The sequence below is a fragment of the Microtus pennsylvanicus genome, chromosome 9, assembly GCF_037038515.1.
Source record: "Microtus pennsylvanicus isolate mMicPen1 chromosome 9, mMicPen1.hap1, whole genome shotgun sequence".
NCBI classification, from domain to species: Eukaryota; Metazoa; Chordata; class Mammalia; order Rodentia; family Cricetidae; genus Microtus; species Microtus pennsylvanicus.
The window spans coordinates 9,426,662-9,451,771 of NC_134587.1; the positions used below are offsets into that span (position 1 = coordinate 9,426,662).

General features: G+C 36.9%; 1 protein-coding gene across 4 annotated transcripts in view; it reads left to right on the forward strand.

The window, feature by feature from the left end:
• Atf2 (activating transcription factor 2) overlaps positions 1 to 24,383 on the forward strand; it is a 73,933-nt gene extending 49,550 nt beyond the window's left edge. For all 4 annotated transcript variants that reach the window (XM_075984859.1, XM_075984861.1, XM_075984860.1 and 1 more), the window contains 4 exons: positions 10,504 to 10,653; positions 12,575 to 12,781; positions 16,971 to 17,076; positions 21,772 to 24,383. In XM_075984859.1, the coding sequence (XP_075840974.1) occupies positions 10,504 to 10,653; positions 12,575 to 12,781; positions 16,971 to 17,076; positions 21,772 to 21,998 (690 nt within the window). In that variant the 3' untranslated portion in view covers positions 21,999 to 24,383. The remainder of the gene's footprint in view (positions 1 to 10,503; positions 10,654 to 12,574; positions 12,782 to 16,970; positions 17,077 to 21,771) is intronic.
• The last annotated feature ends 727 nt before the right edge of the window (positions 24,384 to 25,110 follow it).

Here is a 25,110-nt window from a genome sequence, read left to right on the forward strand (position 1 = left end):
ATGCTCTTTACTGCTGAGCCATATCTCTAGCCCCATTTTTTTTAATGGTGGAAACTTTTTTATATATTCAAGATACATAAAAGTGAACAGGATATAATATACTGATCACCCAGCGTCATTTGTTAGTAATTAACTAACTAGTAGTTAGTAATTAACTAACTAGTAGTAAAACCTGTTAGTAATTCAGGTTTTAACTGTACTTAACCTCCATTTTAATGTAAATTTTCTATATATTGAAATATGTCACTTTTAACAACAAAGTTCTGGGAAATACATACATTACATGACATATACTATTGTAATATAGACCATACCATAAACATACCCAAAAAGTTTTTCTAACCCACTATCTCTGTTTTGTGACTTGGCAGCATAGCTTTTAGTTTAGTAGATATAGACTCATACTATGTTTTGTGTGCAACTCAGCATATGTCTCTGAGATTTACCCATGTTGTTAAATATATCAAAACCTACTTTATTTTATTGCAGAGTAGAATTTTATTGTGTGAGAATACTAAAATTTTTTAGTCTATTTTCTCCGTGATAGACACTTAGCTTCCAGCATTGATCTATTGTGAGTAAAATACTATGTACATTTGTACATTTCGTTTTCTTGTCTTGTAGTGTCTTTACATTTATAGAGACAGAAATGCTCATCGAGGTCCCTGCCACTGAGCTACACTCAGACCCAGCCACCACACGCATTCTTATGTGTCTCTTTGTGGGCATGATTATTTATTTATATTTTCTTGAACAAATACCTGAAGAACACAATTGCTAAGTCCGATACATATGTAACCTTTTTTCATGTAGCCCAGGCTGGCCTCAAACTGTAGTTAAGGATAGCCTTGAATGTCTTATCCTTCTGCTTCTACCACCTAAGTGCTTAGAAGCAGGTGCATTTATGATGCTGGGAATCAAACTCAGAATTTTGTACATGTGAGACAAGCCTCTGACAACTGAGCTACATCCCATTTATTTTTATAAGTTTTTCTCTTGATCTACACCTTGATTTTTTTTTTTTAGACAAGTTCTTACTTTATAACCCAGGGTGGCCTAAAACTCAAGTTGACTCAAATTTGAAGCAGTCTGTCTACCTCAGCCTCCCAAGTGCTGGGGTTACAGGTGTGAGTTGCCGTGCCCAGTTGCTTTACTTTTCTTAAGGCTGTGTTTGTAGTCTTGTGCTATTTTTTTTCCCTTTTTTCTAAGTTTTAGCTTTTTACAGGAGTAGCTTATGTCATTTATTGAATTTTTTTATTTTTATTGTAGGCATTTATAGCTATAAAATTTTCTTGTATCACTTTTGATATACTTCAATTTCATCATGATGAATCTTCTAATTTCCCCTATGTTTTCTTTGGCAGGTGGGTTATTTAGAAATATATTGTATAATTTTCACGTACTTGGGGATCTTTCCACTTAGTTTCTTATTGGTTTCTATTTTAATCTTGTGAGAAGCCGTCTCTGGGGATCGTTAAGCATTTGCTTTATAGCTATTTCTGTCCCTTACTATTTATTTAACAAATATTTCATGCATACTAAGACATTCACCAAGCAAAATGGTCAAAATTGAGATTTTTCTTGGATACATTTCTAGTGATCACGAGACAGTCTAGAATTCTATCATCTGGAATGGAATTATTGATTTGTTTTTAACACCCAGAGCATTAGGATTGTATCCTACAAATGAGATATTTGGGTTTTGTTATATCGATGCCATTCATGATGACTTTTGTGCACAAAAATTATAATTCAGGGACAGCTTTTAAAAACAATTTACACTGAAACATAATAAAAGTTTACATGTATTAAAGTTATAGATTTGATGTTTTGGTTTTGGTTGGTTGGGTTTTTTTTTTCTTTTAAATTCTACTTTTCTTTTTTTTTAAATTTATTTATTTATTAAAGATTTCTGTCTCTTCCCCGCCACCGCCTCCCATTTCCCTCCCCCTCCCCCAATTAAGTCCCCCCCCAGCCCGAAAAGCAATCAGGGTTCCCTGTCCTGTGGGAAGTCCAAGGAACCCCCACCTCCATCCAGGTCTAGTAAGTTGAGCATCCAAACTGCCTAGGCTCCCCCAAAGCCAGTACGTGCAGTAGGATCAGAAACCCATTGCCATTGTTCTTGAGTTCTCAGTAGTCCTCATTGTCCGCTATGTTCAGAGAGTCCGGTTTTATCCCATGCTTTTCCAGACCCAGGCCAGCTGGTCTTGGTGAGTTCCCGATAGAACATCCCCATTGTCTCAGTGTGAGGGTGCACCCCTCGCGGTCCTGAGTTCCTTGCTCATGCTCTCTCTCCTGTTGGTTGGGTTTTTAAAGATTTATTTAATGTATAGTGTTCTGCCTGCATGTATACTTGAAGGCCAGAAGAGGGCACCAGATCTCATTACAGATGACTGTGAGCCACCATGTGGTTGCAGAGAATTGAACTCAGGACCTTTGAAAGAGCAAGCAGTACTCTTAACCTCTGAGCCATCTCTTCAGCAAAGTTACAGATTTGAAAACAATTCTGAAAGTTCTCAAAGCACCTTTGAAGCACAATTACATTAACGGCTGCTTTTTTAAAGTTTTAAGATGTACTTGATTTAAACTATGTTGTATTCCTTCTGTAAACTCAGTACCTCTTTCCTTAGTTTTCTAAGAAACTTTATTAAGTTCTCTAATAGCTGCTAATATAGTGAGATTTTATTTTTCTTAAATATCCTTATATTACTTTAAAGCTTATTAGTTGAGGTTGTCTTGTTGCTTACATTAAAATCATATAGCTAAATCAGCCTGTCGCTCTAAATGCTTTAATCTGAAATTCAAGAATAGAGGCACAGGTGTTTCAGTCCAGAACTGAAAGGCTAAATCAGAATTGTGAGCCTGGGGCTAACTGGGCAACTTAACAAGACTCTGCCACCAAAAACAAACAAACAAAAAACAAAACAAAAGAAAGAAATCCAAGGATAACCTGGTCTTCAATATAAAAAATTTCTTTAGATATTTTTAGAACATAAAATACCAAATAAGTACAACTTACACATTTGAGACTGACTTTTCAATGACCAGAGGGGCCAGTGAGGTAAAGTGTTTGCTATCAAACCTGATGACCTGAGTTTGATCCTGGGAGTTACATGATAGGACAGAACCAACTTATACAAGTCGCTCTCTGACCTCTATACATGCATATGTACATACAAACACACTAAATAAGTAAATAAATAAATTAATAAAAATTTTCGAGGAAAGGCATAAATTCAGCATCCAGTTTAGCAAGTTTCTGGGAGTTGAAAAGATTTAACACACATAATTTTATCATTCCATCTGAAGAAGGTTGCCTTGAGTTCCTGTCCCAGTGTACAGGAGTGTCTTAATTGTCAAATAAATGATTTCCTGCACCAGGGGTAGAACTCCACGTCTGTGCTTCCCACATGTCTGAGTCTCACTCACTACCAAGATCTGTCATGTGATGCTGTAAGTAATTCTGGCTTTACCTGTCTGTAGCTCCCACTTGAATCTCCCTTTCACTGCGGTAGTTGGAATTTGCTTTGTTGTTTTGGTAGTGATGCTGACTTTCGATTATCTGAACATCTTTTTTAATGATTTATTTATTCATATTTTATGTGTACAAGTTTTTTTGCCTACATATATGTTTTAGGTCATGTATGTTTATGTACTACATGTATGCAGTCCCCAAAGAGGCCAGAAGAGAACATGAGATCCTCTGTAGCTGGAGTTACAGACTGTTATGAGCCATTGTGTGGATGCTGGGCACTGAGTTCTGTTCCTCTGGAAGAGCAGCCAGTGTTCTTAGCTGCTGAGCCATCTTTCCAGCCCCGTGTCTGAACATTTTAAAGCATTGTTTGAATTACATATCTCTCAAACGCTTATTTTACTACATTGACTTTAATCTGTCTGCATCTGAAGACGGTCACAGATGATCTAACTCCCTAATTTTAGGTACCCAGTGCCTATAGATAGATAATATATGTTTGTGTCTACTACAAATACACAATATAAATATTTCGGTTTTTTGCTAAAACTTGCAGTTCACATGTTTAAAACATTTTAAGGAACTTTCAAGTTTTGGGGAAACTTAAAAAATGTGATACAGAAATAAATAGAAACTCACAAATATTCAAGTTTATAATGTTACTTTTTAATACTATAGAAAATTCTTAGTCTTTGTAAATTTCTACAAAATTACACTAGTTCTCTTGAAATTTAGACTTAAGGGTTTTGTCATTAATCACATAAACCACAAACCATTTATTTAGGTTCTTTTGAAACAGGGTTTGTCTGTGTAGCCCTGGCTATCCTGGAACTCATTCTGTAGACCAGGTGTTCTCCATCTCACAGAGATCTGTGTGCCTCTGCCTTCTGAGTGCTGGGATTAAAGGAGTGGGCCACCACTGCCCTGCTAGATATTTGTTTTTATATTGCTATTTTAATAATGGAACTTTTCTGAATGTTTATAATTTAAAAAAACAACCCACCATTCCTTGAGTAAGCTGTTAATCACCTTGGAATTGTGTTTAGGTTTAGTAAAGTGAGTTCCTCCAGAGTGACTTCTTTAAGACCTGTGTGACAAACCAAGAAATATCTCTGTGCACAGTTGGTAGCCAGTGGCTTTCTGCAGGGGGTTTCTACTAAAAGCTGACAGAGTGCATCTTGGCAAATGTTCAGAAACCTACATTACCTTAGCTGGGCCCTGCGTGGAACCTCATGTTCAGCAGAATTCTTCTGACCTGTCTCTGCATGCCGAGCTAATCAGCAAACACCTAATGAGCCCACACCAAAGAAACAGACCCTCTCCCAACCGACTTCATTTTCCTATGCTCTCTAGGGGTGGAAAGACAAGACTTCATGAGGACTGATGATACTGCAAAGACCACAATAATGATAATTAACTTGCTGAATTTAGAAGATTATGCTGTTAATTAGTTGCAAAATAAAGATAAGTACTACCGCAGCAGATGGTGGGATAACACCCAGGAGAAGGAGGGTTATCACTCTGATGAGCTGCTGCGGCACATGTGAAATATGGATCTGACTTGTTCATAAATTGCTCCTAGAGCACATTATCCTTTTCTTTGAACTATGATAGAGTAGTTTATTCCTACTAAATTCTGACAGATGTGATAAACATTTATTTTCAGGTGCTGCATAAACATAGAACATAAATAACAATTTTTTAAGCAAACACCTCTGAAGAATGAGTGTATCAGATGGTCAGCACAACAAACTATTCATCCTTTAACTGGCATAATCATTTCCTAAGGAAAAATTCAATATAGCAGTTAAAATTTATACCATTAAAAATTAACTCTAAACACAAACATGTATGTCTGCTTCTTCGAAATACATTTTATTCTTTCAAACAGGGAATACCTTTACCTTAAAATTAAAGCTATGCCCTGGCTTTGTTGCACTTGTTGGAGATTATAGACCCTGTAAATCTTATTTAAATTGTTCAACCTTCATTTCTCTAGATACTCAGTTTTTATTTACTTAACATTAAGCTTCTCTTTTGAGAGGAATACTGCTCTTATTTTGGACTTAACAAATATATGATAGTACTGGGCTAAAGCTTTTATTTTTGCAAAGCTGTTGTTTAAAATACTGAATTACGGGGCTGGACAGATGGCTCAGAGGTTAAGAGCACTGACTGCTCTTCCAGAGGTCCTGAGTTCAATTCCCAGCAACCACATGGTGGCTTACAGCCATCTATAATGAGACCTGGCACCCCCTTCTGGCTTGCAGGCATACGTGGAAGGAATGCTATACACATAATATAATAAATAAATAAATATGAAATAGTTTATTCTTTAAAAAAATACTGAATTACTAGTCAACAGAATTTCTTCTTTTATCTCTGTTCTAATTTATTCCATAATTTTGAGAAGAAGCTTCAGTCCTCAGGGAGTTTCTTCACTTGTAACATGGTGATTGATTTCTGTATCTCTGCCAGTTCCAAAGGTCAGTTTGTAAAACTAATGTCCCTTGTGTTTAGGTTTGCATTGATTATTTTAGCAAAGGTATTTGGCCTTGAAAATATTGTAAAAATGAATACGAGTGAATTATAGATATCTTTATATCAGTTGTGTGAAAGTTTACTACTTTCATCACCTTGTTTAATCTTTTGTTCTTTTTAGATTACATGTACTTCTGTAATTTTTAAAATTGGCAATTCAGAGCAATGTCAGTTAACCCTTAGAATCTCTGTCTTGTAGTTTGTACCCCGTAGCACACTTCATAAGTCAGACCCATTGTAATCAGTGTAACAGCATGGAGCCAGCATCAGTGCTTCCTCACTGGATGAGTGCTGGGTTCCCTAGGGCAGTCAAGGGAGGATAATGAGTGAGTCCTGATGCTGCCGTAAGCGCTCTCTATGGTAGTAACTTACCCTACTAAAGATTATTCAGGGGAGTGGTGTTTATGTACTTCAGACTCCCTTATGTGTAGTTATTGTATTTCATTAATTCTGAGTTAAGCTCTTGACTATAAAACTTTAAATGCTTTTTAATTCTATGATGTTTTCTACCTAAGGCATTTTTAAGTTTTCCCTTCACAAAATTTACTAAGCTAACCTGTGAATACATTATACATTTTTTATCCAGAAATGAAACCCCTGCACAGATTAGGTGTTATTCTTTGTATTTTGATGTCTGACATTCTAATGATGAAAGGCATAAATCTGAAGCTTGGCTACCTCCCCAGAGTTTCTTCCACTGTTCTGATTATATGACCTGCAATGTTGTTTTCCAGCTTTGATCTTTCTGCCTTTACTTCTTGAAGATTTTTTAAAATTTTCCCAATTCTAGTCAGTTACTGATTTGTTAGTCATCTGATTTGTTTTAATCCTCCCATTCAGCATTATCCTGTCTGTGTTAGTTTATTTTTGTGTATTTGTTACTAACATTATTTCTAATTTCTTAAAAAAAGAAAGAAAGAAGGACCCAGTGATTGCATCTGGATTCTGTGGTCTTGCACATCGTTTGTGTAGACTTCTGGGCCACAGCAGTGCTCCCGATGATTCCCAAGGACATTTGGAAAACGAAAAGTGTTTAAGTTAAACTTTCCCAAGTTTTGCCCCTGTGCTGAGAGCTTACAGGCTTCTATAGCTCTTTTGAACAAGTCAGGGAACCTGCTAATGAGATAGCTCAGTGGATAAAGGCATCTGATAGTAAATCTGACCACCTGAATTTGATTCCAAGAACCCACCTGCTGGGGGCTGGAGAGATGGCTCAGAGGTTAAGAACATTGCCTGCTCTTCCAAGGGTCCTGAGTTCAATACCCAGCAACCACATGGTGGCTCACAGCCATCTGTAATGGGGTCTGGTGCCCTCTTCTGGCCTGCAGGCATACACAGAGACAGAATGTTGTATACATAATAGATATCTAGATAGATAGATAGATAGATAGATAGATAGATAGATAGATAGATAGATAGATAGATAGATAGATAGATAGATAGATAGATTTAAAAAAAAAAAGAACGCACCTGCTGGAAGGAGAAAGCCTACTCCCACAAGTTATCCTGGCCCCCAGCTGTGCTCCCATGTGTACGCATGTGCACACACACAAAACATTTGTTTATGAAAAAGAAATAAGGAAACCATATTTGAGAAATCCCTTTATGGGTTAGTTAGTTTTGCATGTTACATTTAATTTTCACTCCGATTCTTACAAGCAAATTATCATTAATTTTTCTAAATAAGACTTGAAGGTTGAAGATTTGTTCAGTTGTAGTTTGAGAAAGTTAAATCTAAATTTGTATTTTAGTTGTATAAGGCTTAACAATATGTGTGCTGACCAATGAAGTTGATAGAACCTTGCAAACATTATGCTTTTGTCATTCATAAAATCAGCTGGAAAAGAGGAAGAAACATGCCTCATCTGGGTGACGTGGATTAGGAGTTGGCAGTGTTGATGTTTACCACTCTCATTTAGTTCCCAGTGGTTTTTATTTGAGTAATTCAGTCATGTAGTCTCAGACGATCTTTTCTGTTCCATGGTTTTGGTAATACTAAGGACAGTGTATACAAAGGTTTCCTGGAAGATTGTGTACTTGGAAAATAGGTCTGTTTACACCTAGTATTTGAACTAGTTTATTTGCTGTATGACCTTGAGTAAAATGATGGTTGGTTAATTTATAAAGTGGGACTAGGCTCCAATTAAAAACACATTGGGAACTACTGATCATAAAATAGCACAGGTGAATCTCAAGTGTACTTTACAGAGGCAAGAAGCAGATTTAAGTGGTTATAAACTGGGTGCAGCTTTTTGCTGTGATAGTTTGGATAACACAGAGCACTCAGCATCACAAAGCAGACTGGCAGACCCAGGGGCAGGGATGGAGGCTGCTGTGACAAGAGGCAGCAGGGTATTGTGTTGACAACTGGAATACAGTGAGTAAATCACTACACACAACACACACCAGTGAAACTAACTGCCGACTTCATTTTAAAATCAGATCCCTAATCTAAAATGATTGACAGAAAGAGGAAATGCCCACTAATACACAGACATAATCATGATCCCAGATGAATTCTGGTGACATTTTTATGGAATATGGGCTCTATATAATGAAGAAATTGCTAAAGTTTGGATATTTGTAGAATTTAAGTTGGAATAAATGAAAGCAATTCTAGAATTGTTTAGAAAACTTTTTCAAAAGCTCTTCTTGAACAGCTATGCTTAGATCATCAGAGAAAGTAGGAGAGTAATGATTGCCAATGATCTGCTTAACATTTAACATCTCATGCGGTTATATTTACACCTAGCGAGCACTAAATCAACTACAGCATGACTCTTACACATACACACGCACACGTCTGTCTACATGTGTATAGATAACTCTTTTCCTCCAGATACAAAATTAGTCTCTTAAGAAAAGTCTTGAGGTGTAGCTCAGTGGTAGAATAATTGCATAGTACCTCCAAAGCCCTCGATTCATTTTTTTATTAGTGAGAAAGGAGGGAGGGATAAAATTATCTCTGACTCATTTGAGGCTTAAGGGCTACATCTCAGTTATTAAGAACAGTGTCAGCAATAATGGCTCTAGGTCTCTTAGGTCACTGAAGTCCCTTCATTAATCATGTTCCTATTCATCAGTGGACTATTTCTAAAACAGGATATAGAAAAATATACAAGACAACCTCTGCTGTTAAAGAGCTTATTATCTGGTTGGTTAACAAATAATTTAATGTATAGAAATTCTATTATAAGCTTCATTCAAGTTTCATTTATTCAGAGTGTGTGTGTGTGTGTGTGTGTGTGTGTGTGTGTGTGTGTGTTCTCGAGTTTGAGCATTTGTAAAACAGGGTCTTACTATGTAGCTCTGGCTGACCTGGAACTTCATGCATAAAACAGTCTGGCCTTGAACTCAAGAGATTTAACTGTCTCTGTCTCTCCCCAGTGCTAGAATTAAAGGCATACCCCAAGCCCAGTTCAAGTTGTATCTTTATTTAAAAAAAAAAAAAAAACCTTCAATTGTTTCTAAAGCATCATTCTAACACTGGATCTTTCATATTTAAATTCCTGAGATCTGATTCAGTTACTGGCAAAATGTAAAGTAAAACAAATAGATCTTTCAGGGCTGGGAAGATGGCTTAGTGGTTAAAAGCATTTGTTTCTCTTATAGAGGACCTGGATTGGTTTCTGTCACCCACATGGTAGCTCACAGCCACCTGTAACTCCATCCTAGGGGATCCAATGCCCTCTTTTGTCCTACATGGGTACCAGGCACACAACACAGCACGCAAACATACATGCAGGCACTCACACATATGCATAAATAAATCCCAAAGGTGGTATGAAATGGTCTTTGTACTAGGGAAGGAGAGGACCATAAATTTAAATTTTAAATTCTTCAGTATTTTAGATCCTCATAGTAGCCTAAAGAAGGCAGCATCAGATTGCTGAGATGGCTCATCTGGTAAAAGTACTCCAACCCTGGAATCCATGGTAGGAAAGGATCTACTCCCAAAAGGTTGTCCTCTGCATGTGGTGTATGTACACACAGAGAAATAAATAAAATACGCTTAAAATGCAACATCCAATCGTCATCCTAGTAAATCCTAAGCACCTGAAAGCAGAGATCATAAGGCCTGTCTAGAAGAAGAGAATTAAATCTTGGGATCTGCGCAGAGGCTGATAAAGGGGCGTGGGCGTAGGGTAGAGAGGGTAGATGAAAGCATACAAAGAGTTGATGTTCTTTATTAATTTTTGTTTTAATTGAACAAGACTGGATACAGTATTTTCCGTTTTTTACACCAGAATGAAGTACAACAAAGTATAAAATCCTATAGTTGTGGTAGACAAAGAGCAAAGCTTTCCAGGGTTCTAGTTTTTCATAGTGATATTTATTATAACCCAGTGAAATGAAAACAAATTTTAAAGCCAAATGTATTTATGTGTTCTTTGATGAATACTATCTTTCTAGTTAGTCAAAGAATATCTTGAGAGTTAGACTTGCATGTAACACAGGAGCCACTTTTCAAAATAGTGTTTGCATTTCAGAGATTAAAGGCTGCTTTGACCCAGCAACACCCTCCAGTTACCAATGGTGATACTGTAAAAGGCCATGGCAGTGGATTGGTTAGAACTCAGTCAGAAGAATCTCGTCAGCAGTCCTTACAGCAGCCAGCCACCTCCACTACAGAAACTCCGGTATGTGTGATGCTGTCATCATTCACCACTCTGGTCATCCTTAAAAGAAAAATACAGTACAGCTTATGCGACTTCTTTATCTATTTATAGTCTCTAAGCATATGATATGGATATAGCCATCTTAATTTGGCATTTATTTGTGCTGGTAGAGATTGAATACAGAACTTCAAGCATGCTAGACAAGCTTGCTAGGTAAGCTCCCTCTTTCTGAGCCATATCACCACCCCTAATGCTCAGTTTTAGTATTAGTTATTTGAACAAAGAGTTAAATGATTATTTTATTTAAGAGTATGTAGAGTAAGAAATTAGTTTGGTGATATGTCTACCAAACCCATCTTGAGCTTATTGTGTTCATAAATCCACATTTTATTTGGTTATGCTATTTTAAAATATACTTAATAATAGATAAAATAATTTTTTAGGTTTTTCCTTTTGAGCACATGCTGGTAGTCCAAAGTTCTCTTTCCTCAGCATCGTTTTCAAGAGTTTGATTCCCCCACACTGCCATATTCTGTGGCACAGTTTGGAATTTGTAAGGCTATGAGGGTCCCTAACATTGGACAGCCCTGCGTACTACACAGGGTGATTAGTGACTGAAGTTTCATATCCTGGGCTGATCAAAGATAACTAAGCTGACCACTAATGAAAATCAAGGTCCGGTAGGCTTCTCCTTAACTGAAAAATAAGTATTATTATGAAAACAACTATTTATTTTGGTAAAACTGGCATATTTAATAAATTTTATTTTAAAATAGAATTGAAAAATGGTTGTAAACTAACTTATAATGATTAGTTTTCTAATGGTTGAATAGGTATAAAATCAGTTAAAAAGAACATTTACAAAAATAGTTTATTAAAATACACATGCATTTTTTATTTTATTGAAAATAGATTTTTTTCCATATAAATTTTCATTATGGTTTCCCTTCCCCCTACTCTTCCCAATTCCTCCCCCATCTTCCCTCACATTTGTATCCACACCCTTTCTTTCTCTCATTAGGAAACAAACAGGCAGTTTTGAGATCAGCCTGGTCTACAGAGTGTGTTTCAGAATAGAGCTACATAGAGAAACCCTGTCTTGAGAAAATAAAAAAAAAGAAGGAAGAAAGCAGTCATCTAAAAAATAATAATAATAATATGATAAATCAAAAGCAAACAAATTAGAATAAGAACAAGAAACACATGTAGACACTGAGACACATATATTCATACATATAGGAATCCCATAAAAACCTAGAAGCCATAATACATACAAAAAACTATAAGTTAAAAATAAAATGAATTCCCTGACTTAACATTATGAGACAAAGACCCTCCAACGATTCCTTTGAGTTTGTTTTGTGTTAATCACTACTATTGGGCATGCAGCCTACCCTTAAGTGGTTTGATTCCCCAGTGAGAATCCCTTGGAGAAAACTAATTTTTCATTTGCAAGTGGCTGCCAATTGAAGGTATCTTCTGGGTGAGGGATGGGGGTATGTGTCCACTTCTTTCATCTTTAAGACCCCAACCTGGTGCAAACTCCACAAGCCCTGCACATGCATGCTTTTTTTCTGGCTGTGGATCTCTGTATTTGTCCCCATCTGCTACAGGAAGAAGCTTCTCTGATGAGGACTGAATAGGGTATAGTAGAATGCCATTAGCCCCTTCATTGCTATGGTCCTTTAGTAAGGCAGTCAACAATACAAATGCTTTAAGGAAGACATTCTCCGTACATCACATTGAGCATTTCGCTATCACATAGCTTAGTTATTTAAAAGGAATTCAGCCACAGAGTGATTTTCATGTTGTTCCAGAGTACTGGTGTTGATCATCAAGTTTCATAGCATAAAGTTAGCAGCTCTCCCTTTTATACCGTGCCTTGCCTGTGTTAATTTACTCAACACAATAATGTCACAAGCTTCTCTCCATGTTATTACAGTCTTCTCCGGCTCACACAACTCCACAGACCCAAAATACAAGTGGCCGTCGAAGAAGAGCAGCTAATGAAGATCCTGATGAGAAAAGGAGAAAGTTTCTGGAACGAAATAGAGCAGCAGCTTCAAGATGCCGACAAAAAAGGAAAGTCTGGGTTCAATCCTTAGAGAAGAAAGCAGAAGACTTGAGTTCACTGAATGGCCAGCTGCAGGTAAGGGGCATAAATGCAGCTTACTTGTGTTTATTAGTTAGGAACATAGTTTTTCCATTTCTCTCTCGATGAGTCTTCAAATACTTGAAGACATGATGTATACTGCATCTGTGTGGACTCTTTAGTAAACCATGGTCTCCTAAACCTTTGTGGATGATGACATGAAGTAATACCACTTTCAACACTGGCACAGTGAAGAAATGTTATATGTAACTGTTTATTTGTGTGTTTCACAAATACCCTAATTACCTTGCTTGAACTTTATAAAGTTCTCAAAAACTTTAAAAATATCACTGGGGTTTGTTGTTGTTTGGTTTTTGTTTGTTTGGTTTTGGTTTATATTAACCATAAAGTTGTTTCAGTGCCAGTTTTGTCATTCTTTCTTTAAATTAGTTTTATTTTGTTCCTGTTTGTATGTGTGTGTGTGTGTGTGTGTGTGTGTGTTTTGTTTTTTAATTTTAAGTGAATATAGTGATTGTGAAAGGTACCAGATTGACAGCTTTGGAAACTGAAGGATCCTGTATCTACAGGACAGGTACAGTTTGGCCAGTGGCAGAGCAAATGGTTTTATACTGCCCTGCCGATGTACCTCAAATACATTTTTTAGGACCTTGTGTGGTATAAAGATTTTCAGGCTTCTTCCCCATTCAAGTCTTTGGTAAGATTTCCAATAAAAGTATCAAGTAGCACCAAATGTGTTTATTGCCTTCCTTTCTTTCTCTTTCCTTTTTCTTTCCTTCTTTCTTTCCTGTTTTCATAATTTTGCATTTGACATTGTGAGCATTCTCTAGTAGTATCTTTTGAACTACCTATTAGCTGGAAATTAATGTTAACAACCTGTAGTTGTTTGTTACATAGATGAACAGTAGTAGAAAGTCAGGGCCTCTCTACTCTGCCACTAGTGCCTTCTTTATTATTTAGGAATTTGAGCTTAGAGCACTAAATTGCCCAGACTTGCTTAAAATTCAATACCTTCCTGCCTCAGCTTTCCAAATAGCAAGTGACTAGATCAATCTTTTGAATTATCCATTCCCAGTTTTCAGTAAATCTTCATATATGCACAAAACTCATAGTAAGAGGGACACTTGACTTCTTCCTTAAATTGATCTGCAGTATGCCATAAATATAATTGTTTAAATGCTTAGAAAACGGTTTAGCATCCTATACAACACTTACTTAAACTAAGTTTTATAACAAGTTTTCATTTGTGAGACAGACATTCTTAAAGTCTTTGTTGAATTTTGCATATTAATTCGGTTGTTTTAGAATAAATAGATTGTGATTTACAAAACTTACTTTTAACCATCTAATTTCAATAATTAGAAAAACAGATTAATCATGACTTACTAAACAATATAAACTCCAAATATATACTAGGATTTAGTAAATATCATCATCATGGCAAATGAATTTTACTCAAAAACTTCCACAGTTTTTTAGAACAAAATTAACTTTTCTTTTAAATAAAATGAAACATACATACTGATCTATACGTAGACCAAAAAAAAATTCTTTGTCAAACCCATTAGAATATTAATTACTATTATTTATATTTGCAGAAACTCATGTTAACAAAATGATTTAAATGTGTCTTTTTGTTTTTAATAAAACCTTTAATTTTTTTTTTTAACATCTCTCCCCTTTCCTCCCTCCAAAGCCAGAATGTACCCCTCCTCACTCTCCTTCAAATTCATGGCCTCTTTTTTTTTTTTCAACTAATTGTTGCTGTACATACTATATATGTTCCCAGATATAAGCTTTTGAGTCTGTATAATGCTACCTGTATGTATGTTTTTGAGGACGAGTCTTTGATACTGGACAAGCAATTGGTATGTTCTTCCTTAGGAACACCATCTCTCCCATTCCCAGCTTTCCTCAGTTGAGGCCTTGGGGGCTTTTCTCCGTTCAGTTTGGCATGGTCATTGCTGTCATTCTTGCTCAGCTAACATTTAGAGAGTTGTGTTGTCAGACTTTATGGGTGAGAGAGCAGATTAGGAGGGTACAAGTGATCTGATCAGGAAAACGGAAAAGTCAGGAGCCCCTAAGGGAGAGGCAGGAAGATAAATACAGAAGAGCTGGGAGGATGGAGGAGGATAAAGGGGAATGACAGTACACAGTGTTCTGATGTAGGAAGTGGGAACGAGAAGTCAGGACAAAAGCAGGGGAGGGGAAGTCTGGAAAAGCCACAAGGGCTTAAACTCTTAACTATTTCCAAAAAAATAACCCCCAAAACTATAATATTCTGTGTATGAATATACATACATAGTTTTAATGAACCTTTCTCATCTGGGTGGACGTAACTTCATCCAAGAACCAAGGACCACCTAGCAAAATCACTAGGATTAGACATGATACACCCTCTTTTTAATTGTTGTCCAGGGCTGTCCAAGAGACTCACAAAACAGTCTATTGCTGTTGCCCTTTGTTAACACTCCCCTACCCCCAGAGGTGGAAGGTAAGTCCCCATTGCACTTCAGAAATAGGGAGGGGCCCAAAGATCCCTGAGCTGGAACCAGTCTAAACACTGCTTCCCTGAAGACTAGCTCTCATAGTACCGAAGGTGCCATATGTGCTTCCAAAGGAGGGCAGCTGCCAACTACCTTAGCCCCGCTATGATACTTACAAGCTGCGTCGGTGACCAGATGGCACAGTAACCCTGTTGGTGCAGCAGTACCGTGCATACCTTGGTGGTGACCAACAGCTCTAATTGGACTTAAGACCCTCTTAACAAGAGAGAAACCATGTCTGGTACTAGAAACCTACCTGAGTACAGTGCCAGTGAAGTCATGGTTATTAGAGATGAATCTACAACCACTTAATCTTTTTTAAAAAATTTTAATTGCATTGGTGTTTTGCCAGCATATATGTCTGTGTGAGGGAGTCAGATCCCCTGGAACTAGAGTTACAGGCAGTTGTCAGCTGCCATGCAAGTGCTGGGAACTGAACCGTGGTCCTCTGGAAGAGCAACCAGTGCTCTTAACCTACTGAGCCATCTCTCCAGCCCCTACTACCTATTCTTAAATGCAGTATTCTAAATGTACTTTAACCTTTTACTGTTTAGGGCTATACTAGCATAAAGTTGTGTTCTATGCTTTAGTACATGTTGCCAGTGTTGTAGAGTGTGGGAAACTGTTTGCACACACTCATTTTTCAGATTGCTTGACCTTTGTTCTCAAGATTTTGTTTCTGTCACCAGTCACTTAGGAAGGCCTAATAAGACCAATCTGCTAAAATATTTCACAAGCAGCTTTCTGGTTTAAGAGGTAGAATGGAGATTGAGTTTGGTGGTGCACATTTAATCCCAGCACACAGGTCTAGGGCAGGAGAATTGCTGTAGTTTAGAGGCCAGCCTGGGATGCTATGATATCTTATTATGTGCCTGCAATTTTATGTATGCTAGTATGCAAAATGTTCTTATCTGTTAATACTTTGAGGTTTTAATTAGTTAAAACCTAGATGGTTAGAATTAATATAAATCTAGATGAGAAGAAACATTTTAATAATGAATTTTTAAAAGCTACTCATTTACTAAATCAATAGTATTTCTAACTCAACAGAAGTACTCATTCTGTTGTAAGGAATAAAACAGGTCACCATGGCCTTAACATTTAAATTTCGGTGTCAGTATCACAGGCAACAAATTTATTTAACAGTATATCCACTTGGATTGGTTCTCGTGCCCAGGATAATGCTCAGCAGTTAGGTTTAGTGATCCGTGATTCTTGAATAAGTATATTTTCTTTGTTTCTAAACTACAAACTTGCTTAATTGTATTTTCAGAATGAACTTTCCATTTTTAAAATGAAAACTTTGCATTTTTAAATGAAGTCATTGAAAATTCATCCTAATTACTGACATTTTCAAGTCTTCAGATAATCAAAAGAGCATATAATATTTGTAAAGTAAAGATCTTCAGTGAGTAACCTATAGTGTATGAGGGTTCCCATGGCAATGGTGAGCTAGAATGCCAGTTATGGTGTTGATATGATTTCGGTTTTTTAAACTAGAAATGTTCGTATAAATTCTAGAACACAAAACTGATGTATATATTGATTAAATTTATTTAAATAGCATATGTCCCTTATATCTGCCAAAAGATGCAGTTTTCATACCTGAAGTCTCACTTCCTTTAAGTAGTAAAATGTGTTGTGTCTAATGATGGTAAGCACAGGAGTTGTTTCTTCTCCAGAGCGAAGTCACCCTGCTGAGAAATGAAGTGGCACAGCTGAAACAGCTTCTCCTGGCTCATAAAGATTGCCCTGTCACCGCCATGCAGAAGAAGTCTGGCTATCACAGTGAGTAATGCTCCGTTACCTACAGCCTAGGCTGCCTGCATCAGGACAGACTGCCAGAGTGAGCAGAGCTTCCAGTAAAACAGTGCAGGCTGCAGTTGTAGTGCTTAAATTAAATAGCAGTTTCTGCAAGATTATTTTAGTCTGCGCTGGGAAGGAAAGTTTCCTACCTCTAGCTTTTTCTAAGCATTATGAATCACTGTTGATCAGCTACACATTTTTTTAAGTACACTCTTTACTATCAGTGGTCATGTATTGTCACAGGTTAACACTTTGTCTTGAATTGACAGAGCCAAGCAGTTTTTCCTTTCCTGTCCCATTTAATCATGATGAGAATGTTTTTAGTCCGCTGTCTTCATTCAACCATATATTCTCCATTTATACCATCATATCCTACTGTTCTTTGTCTGATAATGTGAGCATTGGACAGTGTTTGTATGGTTGTGAGTTTCTATGTGGTACTGTCGCATTAGTCATAAAAATGCTAAAACAGAACAGTATTGGAATTATTTGCTTATAAATTTCCTTTATGCCCCCCACTACCGCCAGTGAGAGTCTTCTGTTTCCAGCTTTGTAGAGGTTAATTGTGCTTTTTCCTTTCTCTAATGTCCTCCTCCTTGACAAGATGCACAGTGTTGGAACCAGCTGTTACTCCTGAGTAAATAGCCAATTTTGTCTGCCACACACAAATTTTTAACAAATAACAGAGCTGGGAATGCATTAGGCAACATTTATAATATAACCCACGGCCTTCCGTTTTTATGATTTAGTGGTATTTCAGGATATTGGTAAATGTGAAGATTGTTTCAACCATATGTATCCACTTCATTTTAATTTGCCGATGTCAGTAATTCAAAAGAAGGAAACATTTTGTATTGGATGCAAACAGTTCCTCAGGTACTTACAATAAAACTTAATGGCTACCATCTTTACTTGTAGTCAATTGTAAGCAGTTTCATCAAAACGAGCAATATTTTTTAATTTAAGAGATTCAGTAGACGTAGCTACTCTCATTTGCCATATATATTTAGAATACTGATTTTTGTCTGTTCTGAACATATAAATCTCTGTTATTTGATATCTAGTCATTTTGACAGGACAGTGAAACACATTGTGGAGTAAATTGGAACCATATAGAACTATGTTTGGGATTTGTATTAACTGTGATTGCTGTAGGGATGAGGCCATTACGGTTCCCATCTGACTTAAGAGCATAATTTCCCATAGATGCTACTGAGTTCAACATTATGCATACACGATTTTCTTCAGCAAGAAAGCTGCATTGGATTTTGATGGTTTATAAGGAACTATATGAATGATTTTGTAAAATTAGAAGGAAATTAACTCTTACGTTGTACTTAATTGAAAATAATCTGCAGTTTTAAAATCTTTTATTACTGATTGGATAATCTCAACTATTTTAATTATGCAGACAATATATGCTTAATAAATGTAAACCAGTTTTTATGTCTTGGTTTTATTTTGTTTTGTTTGGTTTTTTGTTTGTTTTCAAGATAGAGTTTCGCTATGTATGTAGCCCTGGATGTCCTGAAACCCGTTTATATATAAACCAGTTTGAGGCTGGCCTCAAACTCGTAGAGATCCACCTGCCTCTGCCTCCTGAGTGCTGGGATTAAAGGCGTATGCCACCGTGTCTGGCTTAAAATTCTATTTTAAATTTTGATATAAGTCTAATGTCTGTCATCAAGGTAACAGAGATTAGACAAATAGATCTTAAAGAAATAAATTCCACACTCTGAATGTAGCACACAATATCGGCGTGTACTACACTGTCAGCTAAATCTTTTAAAATATTTGTGAAAAGAAAGCTAGGTTTAATGAAACTTAAAGTTATTATGAATCTCTTAGGTAAAAGTAGTAGTGCTAGCAGTTGAAATATTGCCTAACCAAGATTCAGTATTGAAAGTTCTATAACACATCCCAAGAAACCCCTCAGTTATGGGAAACTTTGTATTGAGCACCCTAATTCTTAAATAATATAAAACCTGACTTTAAAAAAATCACAATGCACTTTTAATACTTAAGTTCATGATCTTATTGGCATGAATCATATTCTTTAGAATATGAGCATGTATAATTTAAATTATATTATTGTCTGTATAATTGTAATTGGAAGGAAGCCTTTTGAGCCCGAATTGAATATCAACAAATTTTATTATTGACTATATGTATGAACATAGGTAGGGAACTTAGGTAAAGAATTGGATTGCCAGGCTTACAACATGGCTGAGCGGGCAAGCATGTGCTGTGCAAACCTGACAGCTTGAGTTCTGTCCCTGAAACCACATCAGAAAGCTGGGTGCATGGTAAGCATCTATGGAGAAAGAGACATGTGGACACTAGAAGCCAGCTAGTCTGTAGTACACACAACAGACAAGAAAGGATGCCCTGTCTTCACAGGTTGGAAGGAGAGAACCAACTACCAGAAATGTCCTCTGGCTTCTACGTGCTCAAACACATCAGAGAGGGAGAGGGGTTGAATTTTCAAACATCTTATTTAAACTAAAAGTTGTTCTCTGAGGGCAGCATATGCGTCTTTCTAGTATTTTTGGTTATTTTGTTCATTTTTCCCCTCAGCTGCTAAAATTAGACATAGGTTCAGATATAATATATTGCAAAAATATTTCATATACACAAATTATAATTACCGAATAAATAACTGTTAATTCTTTGTACTGCCTAAAGATGTACTTTAACCTATTCTGTGAGTCTATAGATATGCACTTCTTTAACTTTGATTTTGAGTCATTCTCTCCTATATATTTTTATATTTTCTCATATTACCAATCAGCCTCTCTGTCTTTGAGATTGATGTTTTACTAGAATCTAGCATGTAGACTTAGCTTGTTGTTTTGATGAAGAAGAATAATAGGGAAATAATAGCTTTTTGATATTTTCTCCACTTGAATTGTTATTGCCAGTATTTTCTTTAAACTGTCACTGTTACATTGGTGGAATAGAATTGTAAGTGTTACAGTATTCATTTTTGCCTAGAGTATGTTTTCTGATTCTTGTATTTTTTTAAGATTTCTGATTGAGGTTTCTTTTTTTTTTTTTTTTTGTAGTTTGAGATTAGATTTGGTTCAGGGAAACATGTTTGCATTTACACAGCACATTATGAAAAAGATAGAATTGCATCTCACAAATTTTAAATTCAGCTTTTTAAAAATACATGGATTTGAGGCTGATGTATAAATCCTGTAAGAACTTCTCTATTTCAGAAAATGATCAAAATGAGGAATTTTATTTATTCTCATTATACTTGCCAAGTATTTCTCCCTCTATAAGGTACCCACTGTCCATGACAAATCACGGGATAATTGTTCCATTGCAGTCTGTTGTCGATAGTAAGTAGAGATAGTAAGAATGCTGGTCTGCATTCTCATATTTACTAGAAAGCCTGAATACCTTCTAAAACACTTAACTAAAACTGATTTTTAAGTCCAAAAATAGAAAGCATCCAAGTTGGGCATGTCAGCACACACCTATAATCCCGGCACCTAGAATGCCGAGGCAAGAGGATTGGCCATGAGTTTAAGGCAATTCTGGGCTTCATTGTAAGACCCTGTTTTAAAAACCTAAAAGAAGGAAGGAAAAATAAAAAGAATGTGTCTAGTATGATGGTATTTTATGTTGTATAGCAACAAACAAAGCTGTAGGGATTATATTCCACTGTGATAAATCTAGAACTCGAGGAGCAGATTAAAGAAATCCCAAGAGTTACCGCATGTGAAAAAGGAATGAGCAGTGTCATGGACCAGCTCAAGTCTGACTGTTCTAAATTTGTTTCCACGGATACTTAGAATGCCCTTTCCTGAGTGCTTCCTCTGTTTCAGTATCTTAGGTTTTGTATGGATGTGCATTTGAATCCCAATTAATTTGTATAGCTCCAACAGCTGGTGACATTTAGTCTTTGAATATTACTTATTCTCATATGTATGCATCATTAAACTCAGGTTTTTTAATCATTCATGACTGCAGTAGATGAAAATTTAGGTAGAAAAAAATAGTCTGGTAAATGCAGAGGGAATAATCGAAAATAAAATTTGTAATATTCATCTTGTTTGTGCATGTGGTTATAAATTGTTTTTTATCTTTTAATCGGGGTGACGGGTAGGCAGAAAGCTTAGTTTGTTAGATGTGTAGCTCAGTCCATGCTAGTTATATCTGTGAGCACCTGTGTTCCAGACTCTGGCCTCTCCCATGCTGGCCTAGAACCCAGGTTGTCCTCAAACTTGCAATCCTTCTGTTGCTGCCTCTGGAGTGTCATGGGATTACAGATGTATGGAACAGAGATGCCTCTTTTTTGTTATTGTTTTGTTTGTTTTTTGATAGGATCTTATTATATAACCCAGATTGGCCTTGATCTCAGAGATCTGTCTGCTTCTACCTCCTGAGTGCTGAGATTAAATACATACAGCACCCACCTGGCTCTGCCTCATTTCTCTGACCCTGTTTAGCAGGTGTGATGATGCTCTGCCTTCATTTGGCCTGATGCGCACACAGTTGCCTGCTTTCTGACTGGAGCCAGATTCAGTTTATTTCAGTTGTGCGGCTTGTCCTGAGTAACAGTACTATAAAACGCCTTCCAGCTCTATGTGTGGACTCAACTCAATAATGGGTTTTTGTCAATACTGCTAAAAAAAAAAAAAATGGGTTTTTTTTTTTCCCACTCAGCTGCTGATAAAGATGATAGTTCAGAAGACCTTTCCGTGCCCAGCAGCCCACACACAGAAGCAATCCAGCACAGCTCTGTCAGCACGTCCAACGGAGTCAGCTCAACCTCAAAGTTGGAAGCCGGGGCTACTTCAGTCCTCACCCAGATGGCAGACCAGAGCACGGAGCCTGTGCTTTCCCAGATGGTTATGCCTCCTTCCTCTCAGCCACAGCCCTCAGGAAGTTGATTAAAGACCCTCCGTGCAGCAGCTCTAGATACTGATGAGTGACTTCAAAGGGAAATCAAGGAAAGACCAGTTTGCATTTATGCGAAATCTGTGGTTGTAAATTTCTTTTTTTTTTTTTCCTTTTTTTACTTGAAGTTGTATTTGGCTCTAGAGTTGGTGTAGCAGCAGACGATCAGACTGAACAAGATTTTAGTCTCTGGAAGACTGATTTTGCTTTTTTTATAAATATTGTTAGATTTTTTTAATTTTTCTGTGCTCAATGTGTAAATTGTATTATAATCCATTGTGGTTTATTTCACTTTGGTTTAGTGGTGTTTTAATAAATGGGGGTGTTAACTGAATCACTCCTCCCACTTCCGTTTCTTTGCCCACCCCTTCCTTCACCCTGAGCTGTGATGTTGTCTTGTTATCATTTATACCAAAGTTCTGCAGAGTCCCTATTGACTTTGTAATAGGAACAACATTGTAAGGCACTAGGGAAGAAAAGACAGAGAGTTCCTTTTAATCTTTTTGCCTTTTATTTTGCACATCATGCAAAAGGAAGAATATCCGAAACCCTTTTTTAAGTGGGTGGAGTTTGGTGAGACACTTGGTGCTTTATGCACATTCTTAAACTGGCCGGAGTCATCCACCACCCTGCAGTGTTGCAAGATTAAGTAGACAAAAATTTTGGAATCTTGAGCATTTCAAAAATGACTTGATTTTTTAAGTCTTAAATTCAGTATTTTAAACCTGTGTTCTTGAGACTGAAAACTATGAAATTATATAATGTATGATACAGGGTTATCAGATGTCTAGTAATTTTTAAAGTTTGCTCTTGTCATTTTGGGATTTGTTTTGTTTGAGTTTCTGTTGTTGAGTGTGGTTTGTTTTGTTTTGTTTTGCAGATTTCAGGTAGCAATGTGAGAAGTTTATGCATAATGAAGTATGATGTGGTTGCCAGAAAAGCCTAAAATTACGACTTAGAAATTTTAAGACTGTTCCCCCCATTGTTGTACTTGTACTTGCGAGCTAACTTGTACTTATTCTTGTGAAAGCACTGTCATCTTTTAGTAGCCAATTTTGATAATGTTTCTCGTGGAAAAAAAATCAGTATCTATCTTTAGAACAATGTAATTATAATGTGGGAATGTGAGTGAGAGAACGAGTGTGTGTGTGTGTGTGTGTGTGTGTGTGTGTGTGTGTGTGTGTCTTCCAATAGTTTATGCCAGCGATCTTTGCTTGAATGTTTAACGATGCCTTCGGTGTGATGCTGGCAATAGATGACTGCAGTTTCAGATGCCATTACTGTGCAGGCTTGGATAACTAACATTCCATGAAGTAGCTTGTTCTGATGAGACGATTGTAGTTACACTTCGCTCATATCCAGTTGTCTGTGGAATACTGAGTTTTCTAATGTGCCATTATCTATTTTTATTCTGCAGTTATGTTAAAAATACAGTACAATATTTTAAATAGACTAAATTGTTAAACATAAAAATAAAAAAGTAGTAGATGTGTGTAAGAAAACTTTGTAAAATAGTTGAGTCCTACCCAGTAGCAACTTCTGGCGTTGAAGCAGGATTCCATTCTGTAAATACCTGTACTGTGTTTATACTAAGCTGTGTGGTCTGTCCTGCATCCGTACTACACTATTGCTGCAGTCTTGGGGCCGTCTCTTGATGAGACTGACGTTTCCAAAGCCTGTATGTAGTGCCCTTGAGTTAGGGGAATCTCCATCCCGCCTGCCTAAGTTCCAGACTGGGAAACATGCAAATTATAGAAATCACATTTCAGAACTTTTAAGTATGAAGATAATAGGAATTTTATTACTTGGCTTATTAAAAATGAGAGCATTTTGGTTGTTGATTGTATTTGTGTCTGTTACTTTGAGCCTGATGTCATATTTAAAGTAATCAGTTTCAATCATGGTTTTGTCATTGTAATGCTAAGGAGTTGCTCTCAAAGGCACAAAACATGAATTCTCCAGACAAGCTCTTTCTGTTGTAGATGGGTAAGGTTGGTCAGAGCCTCCATGTCTCACTCTCTGCACCCTGACAACATTTTGCTTTCCTCTTCCGGTTTGTGAACGCTTCAGTTCTTTGGTAACAGGTTCTTGCAACTGTAAAGTAGAAATACATAGATGTGAAAAGTCATGTAATGGTTAACGAACTTACCACGGTTGACAACGCTCTCATTGTAAATCAGTCTGTACTCAGCAAATAAAAATCATTATTAGTTGTATAAACACAAAAAAAATCCATTTTGACTTCCAGAATGTCACACTACTTCTGTACCTAGCATTTTGAGTCCTTATATTTGCAATGTTACACAAACTGTACTATTTTCTTTTATGTACAGTTTGCATGACTAAACCATCAGAGAATAAATTCTATCTTTAAATTATGTTTATAATTTGCTTGTTTTTATCTGTCTCTCACAAAGTGATTAGCCTGCTATTTTTTCCCTCACTTCAGGGCATTTAATTTCCTGAGAGGAGCCTGAGATTCTTTCCTTGTCCATACTGCCACTCATTCCCTCTGGAAGGCCCTTTAACCAGTGCCAGGCATTGTTTCTGTCTCTGTGCTCGCTTTAGGTTCCCTTCATATTCAGTTTATGTGCCCCGCCTGGAACACCACCCAAGCTTCAACCATGAGACCCACCTGTCACTACCTAGGAAACCACTGGAAACCATATCCAACACTGAACTAACCTTCCCTCATCTGCCCTTTTTCAGTCTTCCATTGGTTGGTGACAACGTAATTCTTCCAGCAGCTTAAGCCAAAACAACCTTGTCATTGATTCTTTATTCCCACAGCCCATATCCAACCCACCAGGAAATGCTGTTTGCTAATTACCTTCGAAATGATCCAAAACGCCACTTCTCATGATTATACTGCCTTCCCTGACCCTTGCTCTTAGAGTTCTCTCAGATTGCTGTCTTCAATCCCTGCTTACCCTAACTCATCCCTAGTAGGGTAGCCAGAGCGGGGCTCTCAGAATCCGTCACAGCCCACCGTATCCTAGATTGAATCCCCTTTTCACTTAGAAACTTAAGTCTTCAAAAACGACTTGTAAACCATAGACTACAGACCCTGTTATCCCGTTTCCTCACTGACCTCTTCTCCTACAA